This window comes from Piliocolobus tephrosceles, chromosome 4 (assembly GCF_002776525.5).
Source record: "Piliocolobus tephrosceles isolate RC106 chromosome 4, ASM277652v3, whole genome shotgun sequence".
Classification (NCBI taxonomy): Eukaryota; Metazoa; Chordata; class Mammalia; order Primates; family Cercopithecidae; genus Piliocolobus; species Piliocolobus tephrosceles.
In genome coordinates, this window is record NC_045437.1 from 80,294,389 (window position 1) to 80,310,784 (window position 16,396).

The following is a 16,396-nucleotide window of genomic DNA, read 5'->3' on the forward strand; positions in this document are numbered from 1 at the left end:
AGGACCTGATCGTTGCAAAATGAACCCGTGCCTTAACGGAGGCACCTGTTATCCTACTGAAACGTCCTATGTATGCACCTGTGTGCCAGGATACAGTGGAGACCAGTGTGAACTTGGTAAGATGGTACTTGACTGAAAGGGTGCAGTTCTTTCACAGAAGATATATTGGGGGAGAATTTATGTTGTCGAATCAATCAGAGATTTCAGAGAAACCCATGTGTAGATTAATTATATGTTAAATTAAGTTAAAATCTGAGGGTAATTAACTAGGGGCTGGAAAATCGGTACAGATGTTCAGTGAATTCTGTTAACATACCCAAGACTCAGTGAGGCCTGCTGAGTCTTTCTGTGTTTTTTACAGGTAGAATTTACAAATATAAAGATGCATAAATATTAACAAAAATGTACATCTATCCCCCAAATCTGCATATAAATAAAAATCAATTTCAGTATAAAAATCTTTTTAGCAAGCTAGACTTAAAAATTAGGAAAATAATAAAAATTAGAGAGCTTAGTCCTTAGTTTTCGGATAACTTTTTCTTGTCATCTGGAATGGGAAAGACCCTTCCCTGACTCCCAGGAACCAGCCCAACGTGCCTCTGCCTCAGGGAGCTGTGCAGTTGCTGTTTCCTGCCTCTCTTTTGGTTCCAAGGAATATAATTGACCCTTACATATTTTTATTTAGGCATCCTTCTCTTTAAAGAAAAAAAAAAGGCACCAGTGTTGATTTGGCTACATATAGACCTCACTTCTGAGAAAAGAATGATGAAGTATGTTGTCTAGATGTTCCTTTTAGAGATATCATGAAGGTTTGCTTGATTTGCTTACAATGGTTGAGTAAAGAAAGTTCACCAATAACACTTTAAATTATACATAAATATTGGGATACAATCCCAACATTCATATTAAAAGAGTACTTCAAAAAAAAAAAAAGTCGCTGAGGCCGGGGCGGTGGTTCAAGCCCATAACCCCAGCAGTTTGGGAGGGCGGGGTGGGCGAATCGCTTGATCTTAGAAGTTCGAGACCAGCCTGAGCAACATGGCAGAACACCACCTCTGAAAAAAAAAAAAAAAAAAAAAATTAACCGTGCCTGTAGTCCCAGCTACTTGGGAGGCTGTGGTGGAAAGACAGATTGAGCCCAGAAGATCGAGGCTGCAGCGAGCCGTGTTCATGCTACTGCACTCCAGGCTGGGTGACAAAGTGTCTGGCACTCAGCAAGCACCATAAACATGTTTGGTATTATTACTATATAATAGCATCATTACTAAGACCATTTCTTTGGTAAGAATACATTATATGACTGAGAAATTTAACTTGCTTTGTTTATTCATTTAAAAATATTCTTAAACATTAAATTTTTAGTGTAATTGCAAAATGCTATGGAAATAAAGTCACTAATTTCACCAGGGGAGATCATATGTAGAAAGATTAGAATCTGTGTAGAAAGATTTTATTTGACATAGATTTTAAAGTTGGGAAGATTTGACAGGTGGTGGAGGGAGATATGGACACAACAAACAAAAGCACAGAGGCCAAAAACTACAGAAGGCATTTGAATGACGGCCTGGATCCAGGTATGCCTACTTAGGGGTTTGGGAGAGAGAGACATATTGGGAGACAGTACCAGAAAGCAGGTTGGGTCTAGAAAGCCCTGACGGTCTAAGAAGGTCCTGAGTTCAGGATACCGAATAGTGTTACTTCACACTCTAGTCAAGTGATTCTGAGACTTTAGCATGCATCAGAGGGCTGGTAAAACAGATTGTTGTCTCCACCTCAAAGTACATGATTCAGTAGATTTGGGGTAGAATTGGAAATGTGGATTTTTAACATTCTTAGGTGATGCTGATGCTGTGGTTCAGGGAGCTCACCTTGAAGACTGCTGCCCTGGGCAACTGGGATCCATGGAATATTTGGAAGTAAAGGAATAAAATTATCAGGACTATGTTTAAAAAAGATGACATTTAGCAGAGTGATGGATATATTGGAGAGGAAAGGGCCCAGGGATGGTGAGGCCAGTTAGATACTTTGAGTATTCCATGTGCGAGGTAATCAGAGAATGAGCCATGATTGGAGGTGGGAAGGCTGGGGGTGTTGATTCTTCATTAGTTTTGGGGCTTATCTGATTCATTTATTAGCAATGGAGACAATGACTCTACTCTGAATACCTTTGACATTTTCTTAGGGTTGCTAAATTTAGGAAATAAAAATTCAGGATGGCCACTTATATTTGAGTTTCAAGTAAAAAAGGAATAACTTGATAGTATAGGTTTGCCTTAAATATAGCATGGACATACTTATGCTAAAAAATTATACTTTTTTAAAATCTGAAATTCAAATTTAACTGGCTGTCTTGTATGTTGTCTTGCAACCTCACACTAAATGGAATTCTTTGATATTTTTTGAAAGTATTTTGTGAGCTTTTACTATTTTGTTTCAGATTTTGATGAATGTCACTCTAATCCCTGTCGGAATGGAGCCACTTGTGTTGATGGTTTTAACACATTCAGGTGCCTCTGCCTTCCAAGTTATGTTGGTGCACTTTGTGAACAAGGTAAGAGTTATTGCAACATTTGTGTGATGAACATTTTTGATGTGTTTTAGCAATTTTGGCCTCAATGCATATTCTTTCCTGCAGTGGAAATTCACATTTCCTCAGGTTTCCTTATTCATGGATAGCTCAAAACATCTGAGTCATAGTGTTGACTTGATTATGGTTGTTTAGCTGATAGACTGGAATTGCAGGCAGGCACACTGAGCTGAATTTAAAGACATCCAGCCAATAGAAGGAATATTGTCATATGTATTTTTCTTGGGGACAAGCTAAGCACTGACCTTACTGTGGCTCGTGTATGAAGGAGTACTGAATTCAATGCTAGCTGTTTTTATTTTCTCCTTCTAAGCACTTGAGACTCAATGGATTTATTTTTCATAGTCAATCATATCTGGAGAATGAGTTGATATAGTTGTTAGAATACATTTGCCTTGGCACATGCTAAGTAGAAGATATTGTGAATCTGCTCACCAGGAAATTTTCCTACTAAAGAAAGGTTGACTTTTTCTGAATGAAAGAAAGCCCTATGTTCACGATGGCTTGAATCTCATGATCCCTGTAATTTGCATTTTATGGCCAACCTGAGAGTATATTTTGGGTGGTTAATGGGAGCATTTCTTGGTCCATCAATAAGAAACAGATTGCGTGCTAAGCACACTCAGCTTTGGAATGTCGATTTCCTCTACTTAAACTCGTACAGTGGTTTGGCTTTGATAAAAGTGTTCATTGCCAAACTTCCATTCCACCAGACAAACTGAAAATGCATTAGACACTCAGGCACATTGGTCTGGTCCCACATTCTGCTTCATGGTGTGAATCTGGACGTCACTGCAATGAATGCAAATCCAAAAGGAGCACGTATTGAATTGCCATTCCAAGTGGATGGATGATGGCTACATTTTTAGGTGTTGGTTTTTTCTTTTTTTATTGCATAGGGTGAATCTGTTTGTTTTAGGTTTTGAATATAAAGATAGACCAAGCAAGATCCTCTTCTTAAAGTAAAAACATTAGAAAGATGCCATTTGTTGAAGAAAACAAAAGCCCGAGACAGTTGAGACATTGCAATATGTTAAACATGATTCTGGCTTCTGTTAGTTCCAAGTACAAAAAGCAATTCAAAAAATCATTTGTTCAACATGGCACCTACTGTCTTCCAGGCACCGTTCTGGGCATTGGAGATAGAAATACGAACAAAACAAAGTCCCTGATCCTGGTGACTTAGCATAACTCTTGGCAGAGAATAAAATTTAATACTTTACAGACTGTCAAATGCATCCTGGAACATTTCATTTGGTTGGCGTGGCATTTCTATGCATTAAATGGGCTAGAAATTAAGGCTCAGAGGAAAAAAAGTGATGTGTTTAATGTCACACAGCTAGTAAATCATACAGTGGGAAAAGTGAACCTAAATGGCTTAACTCTATAGCCCAAGTTTCTCTGAATATCTTCACACTTCTACAGTAACTCTCAAAGATAAACCCTTTATTTATATGTTTATCTGATGGATTGAGTAGTAACAGATTTTTGGAAGGGACTTTGGTGCTGTTGACCTTTTTTCTTTCTTTTCAAAAGAATATTGAAAGTAAAAAGTGTTAATTAATTTTGTTTCTGGTGCCACCTAACTTTCAGGTACTTTCTATTTTATTTTCAAGCAAGTTTGATTTTCATGCACATTCTTTGCTGAGAAACATCGATCCCAGTCTGTTTACGCAGTGCAGCTGTGCTCCTGTGATTTATTGCCAGGATACTGAAAGATTTTTTTCTCCTCTTTTCAGGTTGCCTAAGAACAAATGTTTTCTTCATTAACAGCAACTTTGTTGTCTAAACAATTTTCTATCCAAAGTTCAGTGATGGCTGTGTCAGTGTTCCTTCAGCTGACGTTTTCTGTTCTCTGCACTAGTAACTTCCCAAGTCACAGTTACTCTGAAATAGGGGACACATTTTGGCGCAATAATTACAGATACACAATCTAGAAAGGGCTATTGGAACAGTAGAGAGGCAGTTCTGGCTGCACAAACTGCCGTAGCCAAAGTCAGTGATACAGCTTGCCTAGTGAGAAGTATAGAGGATGGGCACTTTCTTAGGACTTGACAGCTATATATCAGAGATGTTGAAAACATTATCTGTACGGCATCAAAAGAATACATTTTTGGTGAAATTGTTTGTGATAGTTTCACCTTCTATGTTCCTGAACAGGAGCTGTGCACACTACAAATCTGGGTTTGTATTGTAATCTATCGAAACAACCTATTTTTTTGTAACCTCTTTAAAACTTATAGGAGTTTTAAAGCATAAGATGTCTTTCCATACATTGAATGATTTTTAGGAAAAGGTCATCCACAAGTGTTGCCTTTTAATAAATAAAAAGAGTTTCACATAATTTTTAGGTAAGGTTGAGAAAACAAATAGACTATTTCTATGAATAATATCTCCTATCAGAATAGCATCCTGGGAGATGCAGCTTGACACATTATCCTTCATTACATATTTGTTGAATTCATGAATAATAAAATTTAAGTGGCCAGGCATGGTGGCTCACGTCTGTAATCCCAGCACTTCGGGAGGCCAAGGCAGGTGGATCACCTGAGGTCAGAAGTTCGAGACCAGCCTGGCCAACATGGCGAAACCCCATCTCTACTAAAAGTACAAAAATTAGCCGGGTGTGGTGGCGAGCACCTGTAATCTCAGCTAATCAGGAAGCAGAGGCAGGAGAATAGCTTGAAGCTGGGAGGCAGAGGTTGCAGTGAGCAGAGGTCATGCCACCACACTCCAGCCTGGGTGACAAGAGCGAGACTCCATCTCAAAAAAAAAAAAAAAAAAAAAAAAAAGTAAGTGAATCAATGTGGATAATTGGCTTTATTTTTTTTACACAAAAACCACTCTAAGTGGTTTTTGCAGATATATTTATAATCATTGGGAAGCTATGATTTAGATAGTACAAATAAATACATTCTCCCAGTTTGGTTTTAACAGAAACTCTGCCTCTGTTTATTGGACCTGTGCTCTGATAGGAATGTATGCATCTGCTAACTGAGACTGGCATTGTTAGTAGTGATGTTGTCACTCAATACATTTTGTGACCATCTGGGTTTTCTTGTTTAGGAGGAAAAATACTTAATGATAAACTATTTAGAAGACAAAAAGGGCTGGGTGTGATAGCTCACGCCTGTAATCCCAGCACTCTGGGAGGCCAAGGCAGGTGGATCACCTGAGGTCAGGTGTTCAAGACCAGCCTGGACAACATGGTGAAACCCCGTCTCCACCAAAAAATACAAAAATTAGCCAGGCATGGTGGTGCATTCCTGTAGTCCCAGCTTCTAGGGAGGCTGAGGCAGGAGACTCGCTTGAACCCGGGAGGCGGAGGTTGCAGTGAGCCAAGATCATGCCACTGCACCCCAGCCTGGGTGACAAAGCGAGACTTCATCACACACACACACACACACACACAAAAGACAAAAAAGGGGAAACCAAACTAAAACCAATTGGAGTAATAGCAGGTAAGAAAGGGTATGTAGAAAAGTTTTTTCTGATGTATTATTCAAGAGGTTAAGATCCTCCAGAATTGTACATCGTGTATCTTAAGTTAAATGATAATGTCCACGGTTAAGGAAAGTTATATGCCATTACAAATCACATTATTTACTTTGGCATAAGAATGTTCTAAAAAAATGTTTGATTCTCCTCCTCTGTAAACTAATACGCTCATATAGGAAGAGCTGTGTTCTTCCTACCCCTCTCACCTTACCTCTAAATTCTTACAAATGAAATTCCCCAAAGTGGAAACACTACATCCAAGTAGCCAAAATTTGCTTCATTTTGAGGCGCTGAGTGCTACTTTTATATCAAACTATCTAGCCGTGTCTTGAGTCCTTTCCTGTGAGACTTGGTGATCTCCAAACAACACTTTAATAAACGCAAAACTTCCAGTGCACATTACTCAAAAGAATTAGTCAGCTGGCTGCAACTAAACAACAGGCCTGATAGACTAAACTGAAATAAATACTGCGCTCAGATAAGCTGCATCTGTTGTGTGAGTATGGTTTTAATCAGTGAAGCCAGGAAAGAAATGAAATCTTTCAGAATTCATACTTTCCCACGGTTATAGAAAGAGGAGTAACAGGAATGAGAGTCAAGAGACAATCTGAGTTTCAATCTGGCCACCAAAACTAACATATAAAGCAAACATTTATTTAATTTAGTACGGTCGTGTTTTCTTCTATTAATCAGCACATTTGGGTGGGGGGAGATACTTACTTGGTCCCCTGGAAGGTTTTCTTAGTGCCTGAAATTCTATAAACTTTGCAGTTTTGTTAGTTTTTATATGCAACAACTTCAATATAATCGTGGGGTGTATTTTGTGAAAGTCAAAATTATTTCTATTGATTATGATTTAGTATATATTGTAACCCCACCTGTGGATGAGTGATTCTGTGGTAAGATTGGCAATGAAGAATACGGTGCTATGAACAAGGCTACTTTCCTGTGGAATTATGTAAAAATTGGCAACCTAGAAAGTGTAGCTGATACTGCCAGTGTAAAATTTAGATATATTTGAAAAATATTTTCGTCTCACTGGAATATCAGTTATAGTGTGCTTATTGTGAAACACATACATACACACACACACACACACACACACAAACACACACACATATGTATATGACCTGGTGGAATGGGGGGGTGAGTTAAATAATTTAGTTTATTTCATTTTTAATAAACTTAAAATCTTGATGCATTTTCATTGGGCGTTACCTATCTTACCTTTCTTTTTAGGAAGAAGGCATACAGCTCTAGTTATATTCCAAAAGGTACCTATTCATAAAGGATTTTTTTCTCTTTGTCAGTTTCATATGACAAGAGCCTGTGACTTCTCAGATATCTCTTTGGGAAGTGGGAGAGGACTACTTCCAGAACCTTTGAAGTTGTTATGCAAATAGGGCATTCGTAATCCTATTAGCCGGAATTCTTATCTATCACTTGAATGAGTCTCTTAGAAAAGTTGTGTTGGTAAGGAATTAGCCCCAGTTGCTTCACAAGTAAGTCAGCCAACACTATAGCCGCCCAAGAGATTTTGGCTGGCCCCTCTTCCAGTTTTCTCTGGCTTTAATCAAGGAAGTTGCTGTTAGATGCTGCCTTTGCAGTCCAAAGATGTACAGCCATCCACTTCACAGGAATCAGTTGGGCTAACTTTATAATAATTTCTTTGTCATCATGACCAAATTTTATGAATCAGTTACTTCAGGGACATTGCACAGATACTGGCTTGGGTATCCTATTAACACTTGGATCAGGGTGCCAAGTTTGAATGATGTATGTGTGTTTAATAAGCTCCTGCCTGTTTCTTCTCAGACACCGAGACATGTGACTATGGCTGGCACAAATTCCAAGGGCAGTGCTACAAATACTTTGCCCATCGACGCACATGGGATGCAGCTGAACGGGAATGCCGTCTGCAGGGTGCCCATCTCACAAGCATCCTGTCTCACGAAGAACAAATGTTTGTTAATCGTATGTACCAAATAGACATGAGTTTCCGGGAACTTCACTCCTTCTCTTCACTGTCTTAGTTTGGTCTGTGTGCAAGTGAAAAGAAGTAGCTTTTTCAATCATAATACAACTTATCAAATCCCTCATCTGTGGGTTACTTAAAATCATCTCGCCTATGTTAAGTCCCCCATTTTGGGAAACATTCAACTATAATATAGGTAGGCATTGGTTAGTCAGCCGGCAGTAATGGTTGAAACACTTGCTGTAGGTTGAATCATAAGAAATTGCTATTTGATCATTTTTAAATTTACAAAAACAACCAATTATTATGGCTCAATAGAATTCTTACTGTGGTTATACTTTCATAGTCTCTATTTTGAATATTTATATGCCTGTCCAAAATTACAGTTACTTTCAGTTATTTTTGTCCTGCTAATTAAAATTGAATTGTTAATAATAGTACCCTAATCTTACCTTTGGGGCATATTGATTCTCATTCAAGTTTCTAAATATTTTAAACTGTGGGAAGTGAGCTACAACCTAAGAACTTGAATAGGTGGAGATTGAAAGCTAATGAAACTTAATATCAGAGCTGTTTAATAACTCCTTCAACTGCAGCAAAAAGGAGGGCAACTGGTTTTCATGTAGCAATATGTAGAAATTTATTGCTCATAAAGCATTTTTTTAAGGAGATAGTGTCTCAGGATGTTGTCCAGGCTTGTCTTGAACTACTGGCCTCAAGTAATCCTCCCACCTCTGCTTCCCAAAGTGCTGGGATTATAGGCGTAAGCCACCATTCCCAGCCTCATGAAGCATTGTTTGATGTTCCATTAAATATTTTCTCATGATGCCTACTATCTTTTAGAAGTTTGTTAATTTGTAATCTGGATAGAGGTTCACTTAACTTTACTGCGTGATATCCTTGCCAGTGACTCACCTCGTGGTAAAAGTAAATATTTTTGAGGATAAATTTGTAGAACTGTCTAGGTGTTCACTAATTAAAATGCTTTGAAAAGAAACATGTGGCTTCCAAAATGAGGGTAGCATGGATAAAATCTGGCACATTTCATTGGGTCACTGAATTTTTGCCAATGGCATCACTTAACAACAACAACAGAAAAATAGAACATTTCTATCATGAGTGAGGATGGAAAAAAAATTAATTATAGTCAATTGCTAGGGAAATTATTATCTATGTCATACTTTAATGCTTCACAGTGTTTGCACATTAACTTTTTCATTTAAAGCACATTGGGCAGAAGAACAAAAGATAGACTAGTAGAGATTTTTATGAGCAACTAAATAAACATTATTCATGCTGAAAATAATTATCTTTGATATATTTTCATCCATATATGGAAAAGTAGTACAAATATCTGTGTGGTTTCCTATCCCTTAGGTGTGGGCCATGATTATCAGTGGATAGGCCTCAATGACAAGATGTTTGAGCATGACTTCCGCTGGACTGATGGCAGCACACTGGTAAGATGTCCCTGAAAATGATGTCAAGTTCTACCGTCTGGAAATTTGGTACTGTGCACTGATTGCACATTACAGAGGGTGCATTAGACTGGAGACAAGTGACTTGCTCAGGGTCACTCAGTGAAACAGGGAAGGGTTAGAAGAATTCCAAGCTAACTGATCTAACATCCAGTTCTCTCTTCAATGGTTGTGGTTCTCTTTAAAAGAAGCGTGTACTAGATTTCCATCAAACCAGAAAACCAGACGATTAGTAGAATTACCTTGGGTCTGTCTTTCAGATGGTTATCTTTGCTTTTTCTAGCTTCAGAGCAAGAAGAGAAGAATAAATGTAGGAGAAAAGTCCTTTTAAAAAAAATACCGTTCCCTCTTAAAAATTGCACTGGAAATCTGCTATAAGGCATGGCACATTTCCAAGCAAAAATATGCATTTATTTTTATCTTAAAGAAGATTGTTGATATGATCTTATGAATCTCTGCTGACTAATTACATATTTCAACTTGTTTTCTATATTTTGAAGAAAGAAGTGACTTGGAAATACTGGCCACAACTTTGGGAAGGCTATAATAGGTTCTTAGAACAGGTGAAGCTGTTTTGAGTCACTCCTACTAAACTCAAACAAATCTAATTTTTTAGAAAGAGTTCAAATGTGATTGGCTATACTAGTGGTACTCAGTGCTGGCTGTTCATTAGAATCACCTGGAATATGTAATTAAAAACTGGTTCTTAGGCCTTATCCCGGGTCCATTACAGCAAAACCTCTAGCCGCTGTATTTTCTCAGTGTTCCACAGGTGATTCTGAAATGCAAAGTTGGGATCCACTGGGCTAGATAGTAAGTGCAAATTAAATTCTAAATTAGAAACAAAGTGTAAAAAATTGAAGATAATTTTAAAGGCCTTTTTGTGTGTGAATTACTTAGGTACTTCAGTTTCGTTCATTATCTGCCACTTGTTTGGATTTAATGAGTTTGGCAAAATATAAGGTTCATTCTAAAACAGATGCCAATGTAATCTCTGCTTTTGGAAGTTCTGCTGTGTCTTAAGGGAAGCTGCTCCGTCATGGACACAATACTCATTCTATCTATGTGTTAGCCACTGTATTAAGCCCTTGCATATGTTTATTCCCCACAATAACTGTTACGACAGGCATTGGGTTTTCCTTCACCTGTTTGACAGGTGAAGAAAGGGAAGGTCAGTTAGGCTGAGCTGTCTGCCTGGAATCACAACGCTGTTAACTGATGAAGCCAGAATTTGGACTTAGGCTTGTCTCCAAAGCCACAGTTTCTTCTGACCAGTACCTTCTTGGCTTTAAAAAGAGTGTATCCTTTATTAAATTTTTGCTTTGAGCAACCCAAAATAAGACCTGAGTTTCTCTCTCACCACTGTTTATGTTTAATCAGCACTGTTTCACTGTTTGTCACCGAAGTTCTCAAGTAGGTTCTTTGGCAAGATGTGAGAAAAATAGGGAAAAATAGGTTGTTCTTAAAATATGTTCCCAGTAAGCTATAGGAAACACAACCATAGAATCAGTAGTCTCAGTTTCTTCTATTAATAATTGTCCTGGCTGGATGTGTTGGATGTGTATCTGCAATTGTTGCCTCTTTATGTTTTCATTTTGCTGTACTTAGGGGGATAATACTGGTCCATTCGATTGATAGCGATTGGTATGGCATAAATCTTTATATTACATTCATTGTAACTGAAGATAATTTTGTTCTTATTAATTTCTAAGTGAACATATGATTAAGAGATTATTTCTATATATTATAAACTGTTTTTTATAATTTTATCGATGTATATCATACAGTGTATACATTTAATGAGTTTTCCTTGTTAAATGTGTACTTCATTCTCATGGAATAAATTGGGTTTTAGGGTGCCACTATTATGCCTACCTCCCACAAATTTCCCTTATTTATAACCCAGTGAAAAGTGCAGGGTTTTGTGAGCCCCCATCATGTATACAGAAGCTGACTTGCCCAGGACTCAGCTGGCCATTTCTATCTAGTTACTGCTTACTTGTGCCTTGCAGATGCAGCCCATAACTTATCCCAAAGTGTACCTGTTGTCTGGGTTCCTGTAGATTCCAGCCCTGAGCCTAGAATAGCTGCATTTGACCAGGTGGAGTGTATGAAAAATCCCTTTTTCCTACACATTGACCTGACTGAACCAAGTCCCATCTATTTCTAATCTGTCATTGGTTACATAGATTTGATGTGTGTGTTTTTATTCTTAGCATGTATGTGTGTTACTAGATGTTTATTCTGGTCTCTTCCTTAGCAGTTCACGTCTTTCAAGAAGTAATTCTTTTCCCTGCTTTTTATTTTTCATGGTGTCTGAGATAAAGTGTTATCCTTTATTCCTGTGTGCTTGGCTAAAGAGACTTCATATTGGCCTATATCTGGCAGCTATGTGGGTTCTGTAGAATATCTTAGGAAATTTATCTTCCCTGCCAAGTGCCATACAGGTGAGCTTGATTCATCATATATCATTATTCCTCTATGCCAAAGCAAGGCAACTCAACTACTTTTTGTCTGTGGCCATTGATTTTTAATGTAGGTACACAAATACTCTGAAAAACGTAACAGTTACCATTTCCATAGTCTAGAATGGTCCTAAACGTGGTAAATTGGTGAGCATTGCACCTTGTCAAAAAAGAAATATTGATTTTTCCTCTGAAATTTTCCTCTGAAACTTCCAGAGGAAGATAACATAAGCTAACATAGATAATTTTACAACATAAACAAGAATCTTACTCTTAATTAGTTGGCACTTTCACTTGAAATGTAAGGATTATGGAGAATGCACTGAGGGCCTCAGTTTGAAGAAGACACGTGATGAAATGTATTAACAAGCAAAGTTTATCAAAGAAATGACACAAGCAAATCCAGAAAAAAACTCTGACAGACTCTTGGTTTCTTCTTAATTCACCCTTTGTGTAAAATAGAAGTGTGCTAAGGAGTGTCCCTTAACTTTGAACATTCTGGAACAGAACAGACCATCTGTCCTAGAGCCTGTCTCCCTCGCATTCGACTGATCTCCTGCCCACTTTCTTGCTTTTGTAACCACCCTTTCCTCTATCCTTTTCCTCTCTGACACAGCCTAGGTGTCCCTTAAACTCCTTTGTAGTTTTTTCTATAGTCACCATCCCCTTAACGGGTTCCATATGTGTGCAGGCCTTTGAATAAAATCCTTCTGCTTTGTTTCGCTGTTTACTCCAAGGTTTTTGCTTGTAAAAATATCGCTAACAGTAAAGTCTTGGTCACAGGGAGTGGTATCTGCTTGTACTTAGAATGGTGTTAACTTGACTGTGTGCAATTTTAAGGACTTTGTTTATGTTTTGGAGTGATTTCTCTCCTCTTCCACACCCTCTCTCCCTCCATTTTTTTCTTTGAAAGATTTATTAGAGCTTCTCCGTCTTGGGTGGTAGAACAGTATGAAAACAAAAAGAACCTTTCATATTTACCTTAAAGTATCTTTTGATATTTAGCCTTACAATCCAGTAAGAACAGACAAGTTTATATTAGGTCTCAATTTCAACGATCCTTTTTACTGAAATAATTAAACTTTGCTTTCAATAAACTTTCAGTAAAAATGTATCATATTTAATGTTATTATGCTATACAGCTAGACTAATTCAACTAATATACTAAATTAATGATGTTGTTTGGCTGAATGATCTAAATTGCCCTTATTCTTGAGATTCTGATGGATTCATTCCACATTACTGGCCACTATAGTAGAATGTTGTTATCATTGATAAAATGCCAAATTCTTATTTCTGTTATATTTTAAAAATCTATTAATTTTTTTATTTGGGGTGTTTGCCCAATAAATTTCACAAAAGTGAATTCATGAAGAAAATTGTGTCTAGTCTTATCCTTGTGATTTATATTAAGATTATTTTCTTTTAATACATTTCAGTTTTTACTTGGTCACTTGGCTTTCTCCTAACCCAGTTACACTTTAACTTAACTATTGTAAACTTGACGATTGCTCTCTATAGCAAAATGCGCCTACTGCTTTATTGGAAACCCTAACAAATAACTTCACTAATGAATTGCTTTGCTTGTCACCCAAGTAATATCTTCAAAGACACTCAGTTAAACCATCCAAGTTAAATATACATTAAAGCTGGCAAACTTAAACAAACTTTTCTTATCTAGCTTATATACTATTAGCTGACGTATAAGTTCTTTCTTAAACCAACTGTTAAATGAATGACTAGTCAGAGTGTTTTCCTTCAAATCTGTTTTCCAGTGCTAATGACCTTTCCCTTCCCTGGCTATGAACTCTTCTTGCTCCCTTAAACTTCTTCAGTGTCTGCTCATTGCCTTCAGTATCAACTTTTAATTATTAGTACGGCAGACAAAGCCAATCCATTCTGCCTGCCACTTCCTAAGCGATAGCATCTCAAAAATACTCTCAGTTCCTGGAATAAGCCATGGGTTCTCACTCCTGGGGGGCTTTGCCTGTTCTGGCCCTAGCGTTCAGCATATTCTCACATCTTGTCCTAATTTCATCTCACAAACAGTCAAGTACCCTGCATAGCCAGGGGTCTCCTTCCAGGAAGCTTTCCTTGCTGGGTGTAACTCAGAGCTCCTCTTCTGTGCTCCCACATCTTTTCTGTCCTCTTCCCATCTTAACTCAGGCCCCTGTGAAATTGACTTGCTGACACTGAGCCTTCTGAGATAGGAATTAAGCTTCATCTCTGTTTTTTCGGCACCTTGCGGAGTAGTTGACATAGAATAGATATTTAATAAATATTTGAATGAACAAATGATAATCAGTATACACACATTGTTCAGCCAACTCTACCCTTTGAATCCTGAAATGAACACATTATGTCTTTTGGCTGAATCTCTTTGTGGCATTTTTGTTTACCTAAGTTAAAGATTTTATTTAAAGTTGTACCAGTATGAAAAACATCGAAACATAATAGATGGGTTTTATGGTGAAAAGACCAAAAAAAAAAAAAAAAAAAAGATATTCCTTAAAAATAGAAGTTATAGTTGAACATAGTGCATCTTATAAATGTATCAACCAAAGGAAAACAAGTGTTTTTACTAGAAATGATGACAATTTTGTCCATGGTTGTCCTAGAAACACCTTTGCAATAAACTTTGGGAATTAAAAATGGAAAGTAAACTTTCAAACTTTGCCACCCCTGCAGGTTTGAGTTATATCGGGGCAGGTTTTCCATGAAACTTTAAGAAACCAACAATTACTCAAAACTTTGGAGGAGGATTTTTTTTCCAGATAGGCACATATTCCGTAGGTATACTTTCTGAAGAAAAATGAGTTTTAGAAACCTTATTATTTATATCTAAAATGGAGTGAAACAAACAAAAGGAAATATCACTCCCAAATGTTATCAGCTCATTTTACTTTTTATAGATGCTTTGGCTAAGAATGGTTTGGTTGCATAAGATGGGATAGGGCTTCATTTGTAAATCCACTATCTGAGGCTGTTTATTCAAGTGCAGAGGAAGTCAGACAGGCAGGGAACGTTATGGAATCATTTATATTTGTCTATCAATATACCTCCTGGCAAAATGATTTCACAACACTGTCTTCAACTAAGGACTATTGTGTCTATGGGACAGCCCAATTAAAGAGCTATCAGAAACTCTTACATGCTTTCATCATACTGTTTTGTCTGATAAACTTCTCCAACAAGTGGTTTAAAATCAAACTGTGGAGTTCAGAGATTTAGAGCTGTCATATTGCTTCCTTCTCTCTTGGACCATCTGGAGTAAGATTCTCATGAGGGGATTCTCTGGGCTCCACATGGCTCCTTACTCGCCTTTCTTCAATGATTCCCCCCAGTGCCATCAAAGCTGACCCCTCCCCACTGGACACTGGTGTCTTCAGTGGATCAGATGCACTTACTTCAAAGGGAACCATCACTTTAGATGGCCATGTGTAGAGGCGAGGACTGACTAAAACTGACATTGCCATTCCATTTTTAGAATATTGAGGAGCTTTTGGAAGATTTAGTTTGTTCTGCAGAAAAAGCCCTGACTTTATTCCTAAACATTTTAAAAATCATTTTCTGCATCCCCTTCACTTTTTTTACTTCTGTCATCTCTATGTTGTCAGGACTCAAATGTCACCCCCCATGAGGCTACTGACTTCCCTGCTTCTGGGAAGTTGTCACAGCTTCCTTCTTCTCACTTTCCATTCTACAGTCGGGAGAAAACAGAGAGACTTTCTCTCTTCTTCATTTGTCCAAATCTGGTCAGGAAGTTCTAGAACAAATTACTAAATCACAGATTCATAAATATCTTATTTTCTAGCTCTAACCAACTCATCTTGCTATGACAGTTATGATATAAACTAACAAAAACTGATAGGATAATTAGTACAATTAATTGTACAATTAATCTTCATAACTTAAATTCTTCTTAAAAATATTTCTGGAAGATAACTCAATTTTGCATTTGTTTTTCATTTTGGTAAGCATAGTTCAGCTTTGGCAACTTAACACCTACAATTTCCAACACCCGCTTGTCCCCCTTCACCAGTTGATTCGAGTTGATGCACAAGAATAGCTAGAGGTGTGGATTTGACTCTAAATCCAGAGGCCCCTTCTTCTTCTTTCATGAATAAACACATCATCTGTCAGGCAAAATATTGTGAGAAAAGCCAACTTTGAAAAAGGTAGAAACAATAAAGAAATAGCCCTTAACCTAGGAAGAGACACTTAAAAGGGGCAGAAAGAAGGGAGTAACAAATCACAGACCATAAACCATTATTCTTTTCCTGCAGCAATGTATCATTATTACCCTTTCATAAACACAAACGTTCCTATTCCCCTTCCTCTCCCAGATGTCTTGGACATTGTAAAGAGAATACGGAGTATTAACTAATTCCGG

At 37.5% G+C, this 16,396-nt stretch overlaps 1 protein-coding gene across 2 annotated transcripts in view; it reads left to right on the forward strand.

Annotated features, from left to right (window-relative positions):
- The window catches only part of VCAN (versican), a 110,297-nt gene that overhangs the window by 73,474 nt on the left and 20,427 nt on the right, over window positions 1-16,396 (forward strand). For both annotated transcript variants that reach the window (XM_023215001.2, XM_023215002.2), the window contains 4 exons: window positions 3-116; window positions 2,438-2,551; window positions 7,901-8,059; window positions 9,438-9,520. In XM_023215001.2, the coding sequence (XP_023070769.2) occupies window positions 3-116; window positions 2,438-2,551; window positions 7,901-8,059; window positions 9,438-9,520 (470 nt within the window). The remainder of the gene's footprint in view (window positions 1-2; window positions 117-2,437; window positions 2,552-7,900; window positions 8,060-9,437; window positions 9,521-16,396) is intronic.